This window comes from Lycium barbarum, chromosome 7 (genome assembly GCF_019175385.1).
Source record: "Lycium barbarum isolate Lr01 chromosome 7, ASM1917538v2, whole genome shotgun sequence".
Classification (NCBI taxonomy): domain Eukaryota; kingdom Viridiplantae; phylum Streptophyta; class Magnoliopsida; order Solanales; family Solanaceae; genus Lycium; species Lycium barbarum.
The window spans coordinates 6,170,208-6,190,612 of record NC_083343.1 but is presented as its reverse complement, the minus strand read 5'-3'; the positions used below and the strand labels follow the sequence as shown (position 1 = coordinate 6,190,612).

Below are 20,405 nucleotides of genomic sequence, written 5' to 3'. Positions count from 1 at the left end.
TCGAGGACGAGTTCAGAAGTTTAATAGGAACAACACTTGGTTTAAAATAAAAAAAAAGAGCTAGTTTAAGGGGCCGCATATGCATTAAACCTTAATTTTTAATATAACTCACACATACATTCAGTTCATTTTTTTTGTGTGGATTTCCCTTCAAAGGCACTAGTCTTTAATTTTTGCCCCTCAAATTAGTGATTTTTAATTTTTGTCCCTCAACTAATATCCTAAAGTTCTGAATTTGAACCTAGCTCTGTAAAAAAAAAAAAAAGAAAATTTCGCAAGATAGAAAATTGGATTGAATGACAAAAATTAAAATACACCCTAAAACAAGGACAATTAAAAATGAAAAAAAAGAAGTAATTTTATAATACCAATTCAGTAATTTTTCACTGGATAAGAACCCTTTGACTAAATTACCCTTTTTTTGCCTTTTTCTTATATTCTTATTCCTTCTCCACTAAACAATATTATTCAAATAGTGAAACACATCAAATTCTCAAAAAAGTATCAAATCCTTTTCCATTCTTTGAAAGTTCATAGCAAAAAATATAATTTTGGGTTCAAATTATTTTGGGTTCAAGAAATCTGAGGGGTTTATTTATTTATTTAGATAAAGATTAAAGATGAAGATCACAGCTTTAATGGTATTGAAATGTAATGGAGAAGGTTCAGATCCAGTGATCTTAGCAAATGCATGTGATGTTAGTCATTTTGGGTATTTTCAAAGATCAAGTGTTAAGGAATTCATTGTTTTTGTCGGTCGAACTGTTGCTAAAAGAAATCCACCTGGACAACGTCAATCTGTTCAACATGAAGGTATAAACAACATGAATTAATTGTTTTGTTGGTTTGTGTTATCCTATGTGTTTGATTTGGTGAAATTTAGACATGTGTTATGGATTTGATGATTTTTTATTCATGAAAGATTGATCCTTTCTTGAAAATAGTTTTGTAGGTTTGTTTTTTCAGGGTGTAGGTTGCTGTGAAAGTTGCAATTTCACACATATTTTTCCAACAAAAATATGTGGGTTTTGTTCCATTTTTGTTGAACTGTGTAATTTTCTTTTCTTTGATATTTTTTGTTTTTGTTTTGTGTGTGTGGGTATTGGGGCCAGAGGAGGCGGAGCCAGGATTCGAAGTTTGTGGGATCGGGGTTCTAATTCTTTAAAGTTACTAGGTTCTTCATTAATAATTTATACATATTTGACAAAAAATTTATACAAATATATGGTTTGGACAAAAGCTACTGGGTTCGGCCGAACCCACGCCCGAAGGGCTAGCTCCGCCCCTGATTGGGGCTTTCCACGAAGTAGAAGGAAGAAGTTGTGAATAGCTTAGTTGGGAAAATTGTGATTGTGAGAACTGATTAGTCTTTTCAGCTATGTTGCTCGGACTCTCCAAAAATGATGCGGCACCCATGTCGGATCCTTCAAAAATGCACTACTTTTGGAGGAGGATCCGACACGCACCCGTGTCCATTTTCGAAGAGTCCGAGTAACGTAGCTTTTCAGTTAACCGTTGCTAAATAGAACCCCACCTGGCCAAGGCCTATCAGTTCAACAGGAAGGTATAAAAAATTGATCCTTTTTGGAAATTTTATTTGATTTGGTTGATTATTGTTTTGTGGGTCTGAGGAATTAACTATGTGTTTGATCTGGTGAAATTAGAGATGTGTTATGGATTTGATGATTTTTTTGTTCCTAATTGGGCATTTTGTTTTGTGATATTATGTGGGTTGCAGCTCAATTTTGGAGTTGATGTCTCAGATGGTCACTTAACTAATACTCCCTCCGGATCAAAAAAAAGTATCCACCTGGCCTTTTTTTCTTGGGTCAAGAAAAGCGTCCACTTATTAAATCAAGAAAGAATTAACCTTGTTTTTCTATATTTACCCCTATTAAGTGTTATATGATCAAATCCCAATGCCTATTTAATTAGGGGTAGTTTGGTCAAATTAACTAGGAGTTTGTATTTTGTTGGTCAAGTTAAGTGGACTCTTTTTTTGATCCGGAGGGAGTAGTTATTATCTCAGAAAGCCGCTTTCTTTGTTAATGGAAATTAGAATCAAGAAGAAAGGTGACATTCTGAGATAATAACTATTAGTTGAGTGACCATCGGAGAAATCAACCCGATGGATGAGTAATGTTGCAAAGTTGCAGCTGTTGCTGATGCTTTGAGACGAAAATTTTGTAATTTTTTTCCCCGGTGTTTGGGGGTGGGGGAATGTGGTATTGGGGTTTTCCCACGAAGTAGTGAAAAGCTTAGTTGGGAACATTGTGGTTGTGAGAACTGATTAGTCTTTCCAGCGTTAAGGAATTTATTGTTTTCGTGGGTTGGACCGTCGCAAAACGGAACCCGCCTTGACAGCGCCAATCTGCTCAGCACAAAGGTTTAATTTTTCGAAGACCTTTTTCGATTTGATTTATTTGAAATTGATTTGTGGGTTTGTTAAGAAATTGATTTTTTGTTCCTAAATGTATTTTGATTTGTGATATTATGTGGGTCGTAGCTAAGTTTCGTTGTTTCTTTTGGTTGATTATATAGATGGATGAGTAATGTTTCCAAGTTGCAGCTTTTGGTCCTATAGGTGCTGCTAATGCTTTGAGATTTTGTGATTTTTCTGTTTTATTTTTGGGCATAAAGTAGAAGGATGACGTAATGACTAGCTTAGTTGGTAAATTTGCTGCTGTGTGAACTGATTAAGCTTTTTTCAGTTAGTTTTTTTGAAAGTTTACATACCCTTAACATTAGTTTTGTTAAATTAGGGTTCTTGATATTTATCAACTAGTGTAGCGTAGGACATAACCCACCTGTTGTTAAACCAGGGTTCTTGTTAAGGAATTCATTGTTTTTGTTGGTCGAACTGTTGCTAAACGTAACCCACCCGGACAACGTCAATCTGTTCAACGTGAAGGTATTAAAAGATTAATCCTTTTTTCCAAATTTCATTTGATCAACTATGTGTTTGATTTGGTGAAATTATGGATGTGTTATGGTTTTGATGATTTTTTGTTCCTAATTGGGTATTTTGCTTGTGATATACTGATATTTTGTGGGTGATAGCTCCAATTAGCTTTTTCTGTTGGTTGATTTTTATATAGATGGATGAGTAATGATGCATAGTTGCAATTTTCACACATGTTTTTCCAACGAAATTTGTGGGGTTTCCTTATTTTGCTAGATAATTTTTGGGTTTTGTTCCATTTTTGTTGAATTTTGTAATTTTTTTTTTTTTTTTTTGGTGTGTGTGTGTGTGTGTGGGGTGGGGTTGGGGGCGCGGGGGGGGGGGGGGGGGGGGATGGTGGTATTGGGGGTTTTCTCGCGAAGTAGAAGGAAGGAGTAGTGAATAGCTTAGTTGGGAAAATTATGATCGTGAGATTCAGTTAAGTACTTTGTTTTAGTCGTTTCGGTTATTTTCAAAGATCCAGTGTTACGGAATTCATTGTTTTTGTTGGTTTGCTGAATGTAACCCACCTTGACAGCGTCAATCTGTTCAACATGAAGGTATAAAAAGATTCATCCTTTTTCCAAATTTATTTGATCAACTCTGAGTTGGATTTGGTGAAATTTGGAGATGTGTTATGGATTTGATGATTTTTTTTTGTACATAATTGGGTATGTTTAATTATGTGGGTGGTAGCTCAAATTTGCTGTTTCTTTTTTGTTTGATTATTTAGATGGATGAGTAATGTCGCAAAGTTGCAATTTTCACACATGTTTTTTCCAAGAAAATTAGTGGGGTTTTCTTCTTTTGCTACAATATTTGTGGGTTTTGTTCATTTTTGTTGGAATGTGTTAAAAAAAATTCTTTTCTTTTTTTCTCTGTGTGGGGGGAGGAAGGGGGGGGGGGGATTGGGGAGTGGGTGGTATTGTGGGTTTCCTACAAAGTAGAAGGAAGGAGTAGTGAATAGCTTAGTTGGGAAAATTGTGATTGTGAGAACTGATTAGTCATTTCAGCTAAATACTTTTGTTTTAGTCATTTCGGGTATTTTAGAGATCAAGAAGGAATTCATTGTTTTTGTGGGTCGAACAGTTGCTAAACGCAACCCGCCTGGACAACGCCAATCTGTTCAACATGAAGGTTTAAAAAGATTAATCCTTTTTCGAAATTTTATTTGATCAACTATGTGTTTCATTTGGTGAAATTATGGATGCGTTATGGATTTGATGATTTTTTGTTGGGTATTTTGCTTTATGATTGTATGTGGGTAGTAGTTCAACTTTGCTGTTTCTTTTGGTTGGTTATTATATATGAGTAATGTTGCAAAGTTGCAATTTTTGGCACATATTTTTCCAAGAAAATTTGTTGGGTTTCCTTTTTCCAAATTTCATTTTATTTAATTATGTGGGTGGTTGTTCAATTTTGCTGTTTCTTTTGGTTGATTATATAGATGGATGAGTAATGTTGCAAAGTTGTAGTTTTGTACTTTTTTTTCTTTGTTTCTTTTTGGGGTTGGGGGTGGGATTAATGGTGGTATTGGGGTCTTCCTAGGAAGTAGAAGGAAGTAGTGAATAGTTTAATGAAAATTGTGGTTGTGAGAACTGATTAGTCTTTTCAGTTAATTAGTAACTAGTATAGGATGTTAGTCATTTTGGGTATTGTCAAAGATCCAGTGTTAAGGAATTCATTGTTTTTGTGGGTCAGACCGTTGCTAAACGTAACCCACCTGGACAACACCAATCTGTTCAACATGAAGGTATAAAAAGATTCATCCTTTTTCCAAATTTTATTTGATCAACTATGTGTTTGATTTGGTGAAATTACGGATTTGATGATTTTTTGTTCTGAATTGGGTATTTGCTTTATGATTGTGTGTGGGTAGTAGCCCAATTTAGCTGTTTCTTTTGGTTGATTATTATATGGATGGGTGAGTAATGTTGCAAAGTTGCATTTTCCACACATGTTTTTCCAAGAAAATTTGTGGGGTTTCCTTCTTTGCTGGGAAATTGGTGGGTTTTGTTCCATTTTTGTTGAATTTTGTAATTTTCTTTGATTTTTTTGTTGTGGGTGTGTGTGGGTGGTGGTTTTGTTTGGGGGGGGGGGGGGATTGGGGTTTTCCCGAGAAGTAGTGAATAGCTTAGTTGAGAAAATTGTGATTGTGAGAACCAATTAGTCTTTTCAGTTAACCGTTGCTAAATGGAACACACCTGGCCAACGCCAATCTGTTCAACGTGAAGGTATAAAAGATTGATCCTTTTTTGAAAGTTTATTTGAAAATTGTTTTGTGGGTTTGTGTTATTGTGGGTCTGAGGAAATAACCATATGTTTGATTTGGTGAGATTATAGATGCGTTATAGACTGATGATTTTTTGTACATAATTGGGTATTTGGGTTTGTTTTAGTATGTGCGTGGTAGCTCAATTTTGCTAGTCTTTTGGTTGATCATATAGATGGATGAGTAATGATTGATCATATAGATGGATGAGTAATGATCACCCATTTTAATAAGGAAGGCCTTATTGTGGTTGGATTTTGTCTAGCTGTTAATACATCATATTCAATTTCTAGCATAGCATTTTAGTAAAATATCCTATGGAGATTGAATTTAGAAAAAAAAAAAAAAGATTCTGAAGAAAGTTCATTTTATGAATATGTACTTGTGGCCTCAGATCCTATGCTTCCTAGATTTCTGTCATTTGATGTTGAAATCTTATAGGGGCTGACTCTAACAAAGTTCATATTGACTGCATGCCATGATCTCCATCTTTCTTCTCTTCATTTGGAATTTATCTAGGGAATAGGGGTTAAGTATATGAAAATCTGGTGAATAAGTTATGGTTTTGGGAATAAGTTTTCTGAAATTTACTTATGCTAGATGTTAAGAGTCTCAAACTATAGGTCTCTGTTGACTTCAAATGAAATGGTTGATCATATATTTGATTTGACGTTTTCTATTTCTCAAACTCTACCTTGAGTACAATTGGTACCACTTTGTGATAGTGATTAGGCTATTCGTTTATACGCAACAGATGTTGCAATGTTTTCCTTTACCTTATCTTATAAGCTTGCGAAAGTTCACATAGAAGTGCATTTTAAAGAAGTTTTACAGTCAAATCAATGAGAAGTCAAAAGGGAAGTATTTTGTAAATGTTACTAGTATTCATTGAATTTCTAACTGAAAAAAAGGAATATCTACTGGTGACACGGTATATTCCTCAAATATATTTTTTACATGCACCAGGTTTGACGTGTTTTCGATTTCCTTTTTGACTTTAGAATACAAGGTACATTCATACAATCGGAATGGTTTATGTGCTTTGGGCTTTATGGATGATCACTATCCCGTTCGAAGTGCATTTTCACTTCTCAACCAGGTATATATTCTTTATTTTAGATATTCAGCTTTGAAAGCAGCAACTTTATATTTCGTGAAGTCAAATTGTGGATTTCCCAGGTTCTGGACGAGTATCTAAAGAATTTTGGTGAGTCGTGGAAAACTGCACAAAGCGACAATGCTCAACCATGGCCTTATCTGAATGAAGCTCTAGCCAAATTTCAGGTATCCCTTTTGTTCCTTGCTGGTTGATGATGGAATTTCTTTTTAAATCAAAAATTTCCCACCTTTGTTTGAAACTCTTGATGTTTGAGCTGAAGTCCTGTTACGTTGACCCTTGCAGGACCCTGCTGAGGCTGATAAGCTGTTCAAAATCCAGAGAGAGTTGGATGAAACAAAAATTATTCTTGTAAGTATTCTTATTATTCTTGGGTCCTCATGTTATGTTATTCGCGCTCCAGATGTTCAGTCTCGGTCACGGGAGAGAGGAGGGGGAGGTGTTAAGAGTATTCCAAATTGGTTGAAGTATATGAGATGTAGTCTTTTACTATATGTTTTTGGGCAATCTTCACCTCATAAGCTAGCTTCTTGGAGTTGAGTTAGGCTCAAGGTGCATCTTTCTTAACCGAGGCTAGAGTTTATATGCTCCATTCTCATTCTCATGCACTGTCTCATTATATTTTGACCGGATGCAAGACCCTTTTTATGCTTAATTTCTCGTAAAACCTACTTCTGGAGCACTAGACTGTTTCCACAGTTCACACGGTATATACGCGGAAAATCATTATAGCGTTTTGAAATGGTTTTGCATTCATTATGAATACTCATCTCTGATCCATGACTCTATGGTTATTTATGATGGAATAAATGTAATATTTTACTCTTAGATGCCTTTCTGCTCTGTGACGTCTGATTTGAGTTGACCTGCTTCAATATAGCGCAGTGGGTGAGTGTTTAATATTAGAAATAAAGTTGATGTAGCTGGTCTTCGTAGTTCTTAAAGGAAAAGGATGAGCTAACTTATTTATGGGTTATTGCTATTGTTTGGTAAAAGTATAACAGAATGGGAAGTAAAAGTGAGGTTGCTTCTATGTCTACTTCTTAGCCCTCCCAATTTGGATAGGAAGAAGGAAAGTATATCTTTTGTACTTTTATCCCAACCTTATCAAACAAGTAAATGATGAATATCCCCACCTAAGAGAAGTGAGTAAATGATATTACCTTTATGAAAAAGAACAGGAAAAAGGGAAAGTGAGTAAATGATTCTCTCTTCTTTAACATTCCCCTGCCATTCGGGAACTAAACATACTGTTGGTTGATGGGGAGTGATTTGGTCGAGGGACCAGTTTTGCCTCCACAAAAGGAAAAAGAAATGATAAGAGTTAATAAAGAACCTATAAAGGACGTTAAAGATACCACAAGTATGCTATCAGTGAAAGTTGATCTCAAGTTGTTTTGCTTTTGACAACTTTGAAATGACAAGTATGTTTCTGCTTTTTGTGGATAGTTATCTACCTTCTTAAATTTGGTCCTGCTCAATTTTCAACTATATCATTAACAGATCATCTAAAATTAATATATTCGTGTTCTCTTCTTTTTTTCTCTAATGTTTGTTGGGAAGTACAAAGATGTTTTTCTTTAGGTTGCAGGCCATTGTCTATGGTCGTATTCATTAGTTGATTTACTTGGAAACTTAAGAACAGGTCTCTCTTTAGGATATTGAAGATCACGATTCTCTCGTTTAGTTGTTGAGCATTCTTGAGAATAAGGTTTTCTGATAAAGAGTCAAAAAATATTTCTAGCTTGATTGCTTCTTGTGGATATATGTGTAATATGATTATAATATTGCACTAGCTAGCCACTCCTCAGCTATCTTTGATATGGAAAGAAAAATGTTCCATATGCCTAAGTCAATTTTATGAGGTCATCATAACCCTTTCAACCTTGGTGTCTACATTTTTTTTTTTCGAGTTCATAAAATAATAGTTACGTCATCCCAAGTAACTTAATGGGTTTCTTTCATTCATAAGCTTTCCGAGTTATTTCAACTTTGTCCCTCTTGTGGCCCATGGTTATTTCTTTGAATATTAACTGGTTTGACCTTTGTGGGGCATAATAAGCAAATTCTTGTGTAACATACGTATGGACATCCTGAAACCTAATATCAAATGCATTTGAGTAGAAAATTAGGAATCTGGATGTTATTCTTCCATCGCACAATCATCTCAGTGCGTTGATCAAGTATTTGTTTTGAAATAACTTCTCTTTTAAGACGCTAGTTATTCTGTTTCTTTTGGATTTTCTTCCAAAACGTGCACTGTTCTTGTCAAGTATTTATGTATTGATGGATGAAAATACTGTGCTTGCCTTATTTGCTGCTGTTACCTGTGCTGATATTGGTCTCTCTTGCCTCATGACACAGCATAAGACAATTGACAGTGTCTTAGAACGAGGTGAGAAGCTAGACAGTTTGGTTGAGAAGAGTTCAGATCTCAGTGCTGCTTCACAGGTACGTTTATAATAGTGCATCTGTCAAAGATTCCCCCTTCCTTTTCTTTTTATCTGGTAAACCTATACCTACCCTCTCCCTAGCCTTCACGATGTTCCTTTGCCTCTTTGATCCCATGGTGATGCGAACCCCTAACCTTTTTGTTCTCTTAATTCCATGTCATGCTTTCTTTCTTTTTTGAGAATGGTAATGTAATTCCATGTCATGCTTTCTTCTTCAGCAACCCTCGTGCTCTTCCCTGTTAACATTTTTCTTTGAGTGATCAATCGCAATTGATATCTATTGTTTCTATCAATTTATTTTATCAAGTCAAATAATTTATACTGTTGTGTGTTTAGATATTTTCAATTTTCTTTTATTATTATGGCTCACTTAACTAGAAAGATGCAAGTAGCTTGTTAAGTTCAATATTCAGCTGCACAGGAAAGGTTATTTTGCAATTAATTTAGGTTAAGTATTTGACTTGGTCACATTCTCTACAAACATGGTGGGCATGGCACAATAAGTGAAGGTGCACTAGCCTATGTTAACTTTTCAGGTTGTATGTGAAAATTCCTCATTGAACTGTAAAACTAGTTATTGCTAGCTCAATTTCATGTGAATTGTTTTTGTGATAAGACAATACCTCTTCCCTTTCCTTTCGGCAATGATATTTTTCTTTTACCTCATTTGAACCATAAAATCCTCTACAATAGTTTGGGATTCTTTTACTGTTCCAGGCATGAAGACTTTTTTTTTTCCGGAAAAGTTCTAGTAATGCAGACTAGACTTTGGAATTTTTTTTCACCGAGCAGATGTAGTTAATCCCCAGGCATGGGAAATTGCTCTTTTTGGCGAATTTATAGCAGGCTAACCTGAATCGTTGGATTAAAATCAAATCAATAAAATAACTGATTTCCCTGCATTTCAAGGTAGATACAACCTCCACTCTACTGTATTCCGCTGTATGAAAATAGATTCTGTAGGCATTTACTTCTTTCCTTACTGTCGTGGCTCTCTCTCTCTCTCTCTCTCTCTGCCTAACCAGTTTTATTATATCTCTTCATTGGTTTGCTTTCTGAGATGTACATTAGAATCAAACTCTTGTAGATATTAGATAGATTAGAAGACATTATCTGCTAAATTTTCTTCTGGAAGAGAAATGCTTAATAAGCTTCGTGGCGATGCTTTTGTTGACTTGCTCGTGGACTGAGAATGTAAAAGTCGTATGAATTAACTGTCTTTTTATACATGGACCGTGTTTCCTTGAACCTCCTATTGTTTATATGTGGAACTAATAGTTTTTTGTTATATGGTAATGGATCATCCAAATCAGCAGTAATGAGGTTTTATGTTAGCTTTTTGTTGTTGTTACTCTTTCTAGTACCATATTGTACAAGCTGCAGACTCTTATAGATTTATCTTTGAGACTCGATTGGTTTTGACTTATTCCTGACGTAAATTGGTGATTTTCAAACAGATGTTCTACAAGCAGGCGAAGAAAACCAATTCATGCTGCACGATTTTATAGATGATTTCAGAAGAAAGGGGGCGATTCAAACCATGGACAAACTCGTGTCTATGTTACATATGAAGTATCAGAGAATTGTTTGTTTATATTTATGATTTCTGAAAGCTCGAATTCTTTTGGTTCTCTATTGTAATATGATCTCGGATGAAGAGAGAGAGTCAAAAGTCTCAGATTGATAATGTTGTTTGAAAGTTGTGATGTCACCTAAATATAGTTACTATATGATATGTTTCTTATTTCTGATTGCTATTGGCTTCGTGTTAGCCTGTTACAATTCTGATGTATGTTAAGAGTCTTGACTGTAATACTCTTTAGATGTATCTAAATACGTATACAACTTGAGAGTCACTGGCTACGTCGATCCAGGCATTTTCCATGTCAATCTTACTATTTGTATCCAAAATAACACTAAGCTTCAACGTAGTTGAAATCTAAAATCATTTACTTTCGTCTGTTCAAAAAAGAATGTCGTACTTCTTGTTGTTTTAGACTATATTAGTGTCAAAGGTCTCTATTTCTGTCTTTAATTTTGTGACCAACAAACAACATTACATAGATTGGAATGAAGGGTGTAATTTACACGACAGAAATGCAACTCTTTCTATGCATCATATGATGCAATAACAATCAATCACATATTAAAAAGAATTTTTGTGTCTTCAGGCCAAGTTCTGTGATCTTCAGAAGTGGTGGACCCATAGGTATGAAGTATGAGTTTAATTGATCCACTTTATTTTTGACTTATTTCATAAATTTATGCGTGAGAAGTATTGGAAAAGAGCATTAATTTTGGAACTCTATGTTCAATGAATTCAGAATTTTCAAATCATTAAATCTAAACTCTAGATTCACCTCGGCCCTCGGGTAATAATATAATTGTCCTTAGTTCTTTGCTTAATTTCAACAACATACCCAGTGAAATCTCACATAGTGGGGTCTGTAGAGAGTAGAGTATAAGCAAACCTTGCCCCTACCTTGGGAGGTAGAAAGACTATTTACGGGGTCTGGGGTCCTTGCTTAATTTCACATATGGATAATTTTATGTTGTCCTATCTCTTGTTCTTCTTCCATTTTCCATGTGTTATTTTGGCTTTCAAATGTTTCCTATTTGAAGTAGCTGGGTCGTCCACTCCACCCCATTGTTAAGATGAGTCAAGACTGGTCACAAGCAAAGCAACTTTAAATTATTAAATACTCGTGGGAACAATTAATATTCCTGTGTATGAATGTGATATGATATCAATCTATTACACATACCAAGAAAACATTCATGAATTTTTTTTTTGAATTGATGGTTCAAGACATGTCCCAGCACGATTAATTATGATTATCTAGAAGTTACTTATCTAAGAAGCAATATTCATGCTGCAAATTTCCCCAACCAGCAGGGCCTTATCAAAAGTTTATTTAAGTTGTCATGTCAAAACAAATAGTAATATGAGGTCTCCTTGAATGGATAAAAACATGTCGTTTTATGAATAAATCATTGAAAATCATAGAGAAATGTGATAGAATGTGTATGATCCCTCCACGTAATCTCTCTTTGATTCATAACAATAACTTCGCTAAGAAAGCTAGTGGCAAATCTAAATATCAACTACAAGATTTAATATATTTGTATCAAAATGATTTTTACATATGCAAGTAATATATGTTCTATTTTTATTGTATAATTCCCTGATGAAGGTGTTCGAACAACTGACCCGTGCCACTACTATAATAATGAACACATCCATCTTATTATCTTAACTTTACGACAAATAAGTTCCGACTATCAAATGACTAACTGTTTGCTAATGGTTGCAGGTACACAAACTAACATAAATGGAGGATTTTAATTCAACAGGTACCACAGAACAACCACACTGAAGGAATACCAACAAGCAGCGAAACACAGTGTAATCAGGATGTTGAAAAGTTTTACCAGCATAAATTGCAACTGGTTGGAGGCACTTTTGACAAATGACATGAAGTGGAATTACTACTCCAAATGATTGAGCACATGGAACACAACAGACCTCTTGAGTACACATGGGCATACAGTTTCTATTTAGTGGTTGTTTCTTAGTTGGTGGTATTAGCACCCCGGGATGCTCATCCTACTGAGAACTGGTCATTAGTTAGAAAATGTACTGCCTTGGTGCATATAGAGGGCCAAATATAGAGCATGTGAGATATAGAAACAGAAGTTCTTTATGGAGCAATTATTTCAAATTTCATTCTATTAGTAATTTTTTAACAATTTGTAATATCAAATTAAGACAAGTTATAAGTCTTAATTTGATCATTAGTTTAAATTTTGTATTTTCATTAGCCTTTTGGCTAGAGTTGTACAAACTTCTGGATTTTTTGATAAAATTTATAAAATTAGCCCTAGGCCAAAAGCCTAGTGGTCTTTTATTAAAAAAAAAAAAAAAAGTATACACACATAATAATTGCTATCCTTAAGGAAGGAACAATACTTCCCATCCACGAGAAGATGCTATAAACAAGATAATTTCAAGTAAAGAGGGACCATTTCGTTCTTCTTGGATTATATGAAAATGACAACTTAGACTCAAATATATATTAAAAAACTCCCTTAGCTTTAAGCTCGATATTTTTCTATGCTGCAATATTGGCAGCAAGTGTAGCACATGGTGGGAGCCATTGATTGTTGTATAAGAAATTGTTCGTCCTCATCCTTTCACGATCCAATGTCGACAGATCAGACAACAAAACAATTTTATTATTATCACAATATTGTTGATTTGATAAATACTTTTTGTTGAATTATTTCTATATTGTTCATTCCTAAATAGATCTAGGAGAGTCTTCCTTCTAAACATTACAGTGCACATGCACAAATAAAATGAAGTGTATTTAGAGCCTGTTTGGATTGTCTTATTGCTTTTCTTTTGGCTTATAAGCCAAAAGCCATAAGTCAGAAATTTTAATTTATGATTTTTGATTTATTTTTATTATTTTAACTTAAAAATAAGTGTTTAAATTTTTTATTTTAATTTTACCAAAATACTACAGAAGTGCTTGAAAACTATTTTGACTTAAAAGCATCCAAAATAAGCCAATCCAAATAGGCTTGGGCTCGTTTGGTTGGAAATAACTTATCCCGGGATAACTAGTTCCGGGATAAGTTATCCCGGGATTAGTTATTCCACCCTCAAGGTGGGATAAAAAAACACTCTAATCCCGGGATAACTAATCCCGGGATTAGTTATCCCGAGTTTTTTTTCCAACCAAACGTGGGATAAGGCGGTACTAATTTTTATCTCAGGACTATTTTTCTCTATCCATCATACCAAACTAGCCCTTAGTAGGCGTTTGGCCATCAATTTTCAAACCATGGTTTCAAACCAGCGTTTGGACATGCGTTTTCAGTCATGGTTTGAAACCATGGTTTCAACTTTTTTAAATATAAAATTTAACCCATAAGTTTATATTTTATAAAAAAAAGACTCATAAGTTGGTAGATAGTTTTAACAATTATCCCATCAATCATTTACCAATCTCATTAACTTTCACCAACCTTTATTTATGTCTACCAACGTTTAATTTATGTGGGAAGATTATATTAAAGAGTAGTTACATTACTATTCATGTTAAATTTTCGTTTTTATTGAACTAAAGTTTGATTAATTGATGTTGCATTTTTTAGAAAGGCCTTCTAGTAGTGTACTAATTTTGTTATAAACTATGATTTGCTCATTTGGTAAGATAATATAAGAATGGAGAATGTTTTGATAGTTTCACAATTTATGGAGTTTTTATGTCTATAAGAAAAAATACAACTCAAAATATCAATTGTATGTCCAAACATGATTTGAAACCATGTTTCAAACTATGGTTTCAAACCATGTCCAAACGGGGCCTTAATGTGTAACTTCTTCGGAGTTACCTTATAATCTCAATATAAATTTTTTATTTGGGCCCACTCACACCTGTTGTGTTTGATTTAAGCATATGCTGTTTATTTTTTTTGGTTTTAAATTTGTTTGTATTATTTTACAAGTCATAGTGATCAAGCCAAAAAGTTTCACTAAGAAAAATTTAACATAAACAATGAAGCGAAAAAAGTTCAACATCTATAATACATTCATAAATTGATTCAATTTTTTATGTGCAATGTAATTATTCGATGGAAGGTATTCAGATATACCTATCTTTGCAACTCGTGACAGATCTACAAACCAATGTATGGGTTCACGGCGGCTCAATAACAATTGTTCAACTTCTATATACATATATTGAAAAACTTATCACATACATATAAATATTTAGATTTGAACTCAGTTATTATTTAATTTGAGCTTATTGTAGAAATTCATAAACAACAAATCCTAAATTGGCCTCCACTTGCGACCCTCACTTTGCATTTTGTTAGTCAGTTTCAAATATACTTGGTGATGATAAATAATTCTAAAACTTCTTATTTTGGTCTTAGCCACATGATGTCACCATATATACTTGTTAAAACTGTAAAAAAAATATTCAAACTCTTTATACTACTAACATATTCTAACATATCTATAATAATCATACTACTTTCTCAATTTATGTGATATAATTTTTTTTTATCTGTCCCAAAAAGAATCATACATTTCTTTACCATATACTTGTTAAAACTATAAATTTCAAACTCTTTACAACATATTATAACATATCTATAAATCATACTACCTCTGTCTCACTTTATGTGATACACTTTTCTTTTTGGTTTGTCCCAAAAAGAATGATATATTTTTATATTTAGAAATAATTTAACTTAAAACTTCCCTTTTTACTCTTAATAAAAATTTTACAACCACACAAATATCCAACCTTGCACCATTTTTTACATCAATCCTATTTTGGTGTAATATTTGATATTTTGGAGCTCCAACCTTGCACCATTTCTTACACCATTTTGGGGCGTGAATAGTGTTGCACCAAATTTGGCGTAACACTATTCATCAACACCATTACTATTCATCAATATTTTATTATATAACGCTTTTAATTTAACATATTATAAATTTTAATTTTTTCATTTAGGTCCCTAATATACCTAATTATTCTTTATGTAATATCTTTCTACTATTAATTTTACATCTTAATTTTGGAGTGTAATTTTATAAATTAATTTTCGTATACATTATTTTTATATAAAATTGTAGGTTAATTTTATTATAAGTTATAATTGTATAAACAAATATAACCATCACAAAAATGAAAAGTGAAAATATAAAATATAATATGTTGTTAATAAATAACACAATGTTCAATAACACAATAATTTAGAATTGAAAATACATTAAAATTATAACACAAATTTCAATAACACAATGTTCAATAACATAATAATGTTCAATACATTAAAATTGAAAATACATTAAATAACATAATAATTTAAAAATTATAACAATAATTTAGTACTTTGATAGGTTGTTTTCAAATCCACCGATATCATTAAAATATTGAGTGTATGGGGCAGAGGGTTGTTATGGTTGTGGCTGTTGAAATTGTTGATTTTTTTATGCATTATTCGTTTTTGTTCTTGTCGAATAAATTCACAAATATTTGGATCATCAATAGAATCTAAATTCGGCAATAAATGTTGAATGTGCATTTGGAGTTTTGCAATTATTGCAGGACCGTCACGTTTTTGGAGAAAAGAAGTGCTACATGATATATTAACTACATATATTATGCTGCACAACATGATAATTTAGGATATTCAAGATGCTTGGGAAGGTCTAACTCCAACAGTAGAAATGTTAGTACACGAAAACTACTTATTTGAACAATTTTTAGCTCGACACAAGAAAATTAAGAACAAAGATGCTCATTTTACACTTCGTAATGCCTTAATAGAGCATTTATGGGAGCAACATACTAATCGTGCAAGTTGAATATTTATGTAGAAATTAAAATAAATTTTACCATAATGTAATATTTCTTTAATTATATTTTATCAATGATTTCACTTTTATTTGAATTATCCATTAATATGTATAACGTATAATATTTGCTTAAAAATTTATATTATTTCAAAATTTATGGTATAAAATAATTTTATATTAAATGATTATATAACAAAGGAATATGAATTACATAGGATAAATATGTAAAAAAAAAAAGAAAGGATTTGTTTTATGAAATAAAAAAATAAAATTTAAATAAAAGAAAATAATAATATAGAATAGAGAGAAGAATATAAAAGGAATATTCTTTTTTGGTGTAGAAAATAGTGTAATGGGTTGTAGTTAATTTTCATCATTTTGATGTAAAAAATGGTATACAAGGTTGGAGATGTGTTTAGATTACAAGTTTCAAAAGTTTTTCTTTCTTTTTTAAACTCTATGCCTAATCAAATTATATTATATAAATTAGGACGGAGGGAGTAAATTTTAAATATTTCGTGTCGACGGTATGAGATGGAATAATACCTGTCTACCGACTTACCACTTGGCTAGAGGTGATATTTTCCCCACCAAGCATTTGCATGTTCGAATACGTGGCGTGTGTGTGTGAAATATGACAGGACAGTGATGTGAAAATTTGAAGCCAAGTTCGATTTCCTTCCACACCAAGTTTCAACGAGCATATAATACAGGCATACGGTATATGATATGAAAAATCCAATTATGTCCATTCAAGAAGCTTCTTGACAAAGAAAACAAACATATAACATTTCAACATTTCATACCCATAACTTCAAATGCAAATTTGACAACAAACTTGTTTATCCTAAAAAGAAAACGTAAAATTTATTTAATGATTTAAATAATATGTGATTTGATTTTGTTATAAGCAGTGGCTAATTAGAATGATAATAGACAAATTGATTGACTAAAAAAAATTAAATATAAAGCAAAGCTTGAATGATCCTAGAAGCAAATCCTTTGATAGGTTTCTCCGATTGACTATAAAGCACTTAAACTTTCTAGAACAAGTATACAAATCCGGAGCAAAAGAGCAACTTAAAAGAATAAATGTGAACAATAAAGCTTGTAAGAATAGTGTCTAATCAATGTTATTCGATGATGCTTCGTTTGGGCTGTTAAGCTTCTTTTATAGTACAAATACAAGGATCCTTTAATTAGTAATTAAATCCTAATAATTTAATAATAATGAATTAATATTGCCTTTAATACTGAATCATAACGCTTCCTTCAGATCCGATCTAACGTTATTTTGCTATTAATCATTTGGTGTGACTTTCCCTTGTAACTCGACTCCGGATGCAACCAGGGCCTTTTGCTCGTATTAAATGCTGCAACTGAAACGTTTCATCTTCCTCAGCCACGTATCCCAATACTGTTTCGACACATGCCAAGCTGTATTTTGCCACGTATACCAAACTCTCTTACAACATTACACACTACTACCATCAACTTTACTAGGTTCCACAAGAAACTCTCGTAAGAAAAATACAACCTTAAAACATTTGAAGTTTTTTAAAAAAAAAAATTAAAAAAAAAATGTAACACCCCGTATCAAGGTTAGACTTATATCATTAGAGTTTTGGCAGAGAATTTGAAAGTTTGTGCGTTTTGCGAAAATGGTCAACAGGCCTACTTCGAGCACCCATAACCCCTTGATTTATTGAGAATTTGAGAAAACTTAAAACATAAAAGTTGTAGAACTTTGAAATATCTTTCCAACGGTATCTTTTGAAGCTCAAATGAAGCTCTGTGCTAAGAGTTATACCTGTTTTGCTAACGCTGGTTGGAGCAAAATTTTCAGATTTTGGGTTACGTTTTGAGCCTTTTCCTACTCGAATTGGGACTCCTTATTTTGTTATTTTCTGAACTAAAAATGTCCCTACTACCTCCATATCTAAAGAACCTATGCACTCCAATCCTTCAAGAACCGCAAGAATTTCATTCTTGCTATCAAGAAACCTTCAAGAGTTGGTTTGACAATCTTGTTTCTTGAGGTTTCCTCTAAGGTAAATCATTCAATCAAGAACCTCTGAATTATACAAGGTTACATAGTTTCTAAACACTAGAATAAATCCATCCACCCCGGTACCTATAAAATCAAGAGTTGTAAAGAGTTAGAGAAACCCCTAGTATTTTTCTGTTGACTTTCACTCCGACCATCCATATTTAATTGGTATTTCTCGGTAATCTAACCGTTGGATCAAGCCCAAATTTTAAAAGAGTGTTTATAACACATAAGTCTAAAATATGAACAGTGGAGATTGGATTTGGTGGTCCGGAGCAGTACCCTTTGAGCCACGAATAGTAGCTACGAAAATCAGTGAAAATCCTCTCAAGATTTCCAAATTCAAAGCTTTTGGAATTCTTCTTCAAAGATTCAGACTTTTTTTCAAGTTTTGGAGCGATTAAGGTATGTAGAGTTACTATCTACGTGTGGGAACATTATTGTTCTTCCCCACGCCTCATAATCCATAAATTATGATTCTCTGCGAAAACTAGGGTTTCTATACCATGCTCATGATAACCCTAGGTCTATTTCCATGATTATATTATGTATGAATTGTTATAGTTCCATCATTGAGTTCTTAATATTTCTTTATGATTATTAAGAATCTATCCCTAATATATGAAAAACCCATATATCTCATTCCATGGGTTCATGCATGCTAGTTTATGATATATTATGCTATTTTCAAGAAAATACTATACATGTTTTACAAGTTCATGGAAGCAAGCTTTAATTCATGATATCTATGTACAAGCAAGTTATATTCATGAAAACCATGAGCGGCAAGTGCCACTTATTTTACATGTTCATGTTTTTGGGATTTGCTTAGTTAACCGAGAAGGCTCAAATAGCCTGAAACTACATAGCTACTATAGGATAAGGGTTGTCAGCAAGGAGGCAACACATTCATTATGCAGTTTAGATCCTTACATGCTTATTATTACTTAAATCTCATATTCCTGGCAAGATATGAGTGTTCTGCTGGTAGGACGCAAGTACCAGATCATGTTGTCGGTTATACTATAGCACTCCCCATGTTACAAGCAGTTATATATACATGTATTTCCATTGATTTACTGTTTTCAGACTTTATTTATATGTATTCATGCTCATGTTCATGTCCAGGTTTTCAGTTTCACTTCTTATCATGTTATTCCATGTCCTATGTTATTTCTTTCAGTTGCTTTACATACCAGTACATTCAATGTGCTGACGTCCCCTTTCTATTGCCCGGGGGACTGCATTTCACGATGCAGGTATTGATTGACAGGACAGCAGATTTGCTCGTTAGGACATTGCTCGTATCAGCTTTTGGTGAGCCCCATCTCATTCGGGGTTGTGTTTTTACTTCTATTTATTTCAGCTATGCATTTAAGGTATGCCGAGGGCCTTGTCCCGGTGAATAGTTTAGCAGACAGATTCGTGTCAGAGGTTTCATAGACTAGTCAGTTGTCATGTTCAGTTGAGTTGGCCTTAATGGCTACATTACCATAATTTCGCATTCATGATATAATAATAATAATAATAATAATAATAATAATAATAATATTTTCAGACTTATGATTATTGAACTTCATGTTTTCACAATTCATGCATGTTTACTTTATATTCCGCATCAGTTCATGTCTCATGTAGACTCAGCAAGTCATGTGGTTCGCTCGGTCACATGCAGCAAGACACCGGTGCCGTGTTACGCCCAGGCCATGGTTCGGGGCGTGACAAAAAAACATTTAAAGTTTACCTTAAAACAACACACCTTTTTTACAAACTACTACTCATTGTTTATATTATAGATCTTTTGTAACCATATTTACTGCTTATATTCCAAAAATATGATTTGATGCACCGTTATTTTGAGGGATTTCCTTTTTACTTAACAAAATTGGTTCAGACCAAATTTTTCTTCTTCTTTTTTGAAGCTTTAAGTGAAAAAAGTGAAATAATATATAACCAAACAAGAAGATTGAAAAAACAAACAAGATTATGTCCAAACGGATGCGAAGTATGTAAAATTCCAAGAAAATTCACGCAAAAGAAGAAAACAAATAAGATTTCAACATTTCATACACATAAATTCAAATGCCAAATTGAGAACACTCTCCTACACCACATATTTGGACTATTACTATCAACTTTACAAAGTTCAAGAAGAAAAGGACACTGCTGAGAAAAATACAACTTA

The 20,405-nt window shown here is 33.1% G+C and overlaps 1 protein-coding gene across 1 annotated transcript; it reads left to right on the top strand.

Annotated features, from left to right (window-relative positions):
• Positions 1–460: 460 nt before the first annotated feature.
• Positions 461–10,540, top strand: LOC132603015 (VAMP-like protein YKT61). Its single transcript, XM_060315864.1, has 6 exons — positions 461–813; positions 6,215–6,312; positions 6,393–6,497; positions 6,616–6,681; positions 8,695–8,781; positions 10,241–10,540. Exons 1-6 carry the CDS (start codon positions 621–623, stop codon positions 10,289–10,291), a joined length of 600 nt encoding a protein of 199 aa, XP_060171847.1. The 5' UTR covers positions 461–620; the 3' UTR covers positions 10,292–10,540.
• The last annotated feature ends 9,865 nt before the right edge of the window (positions 10,541–20,405 follow it).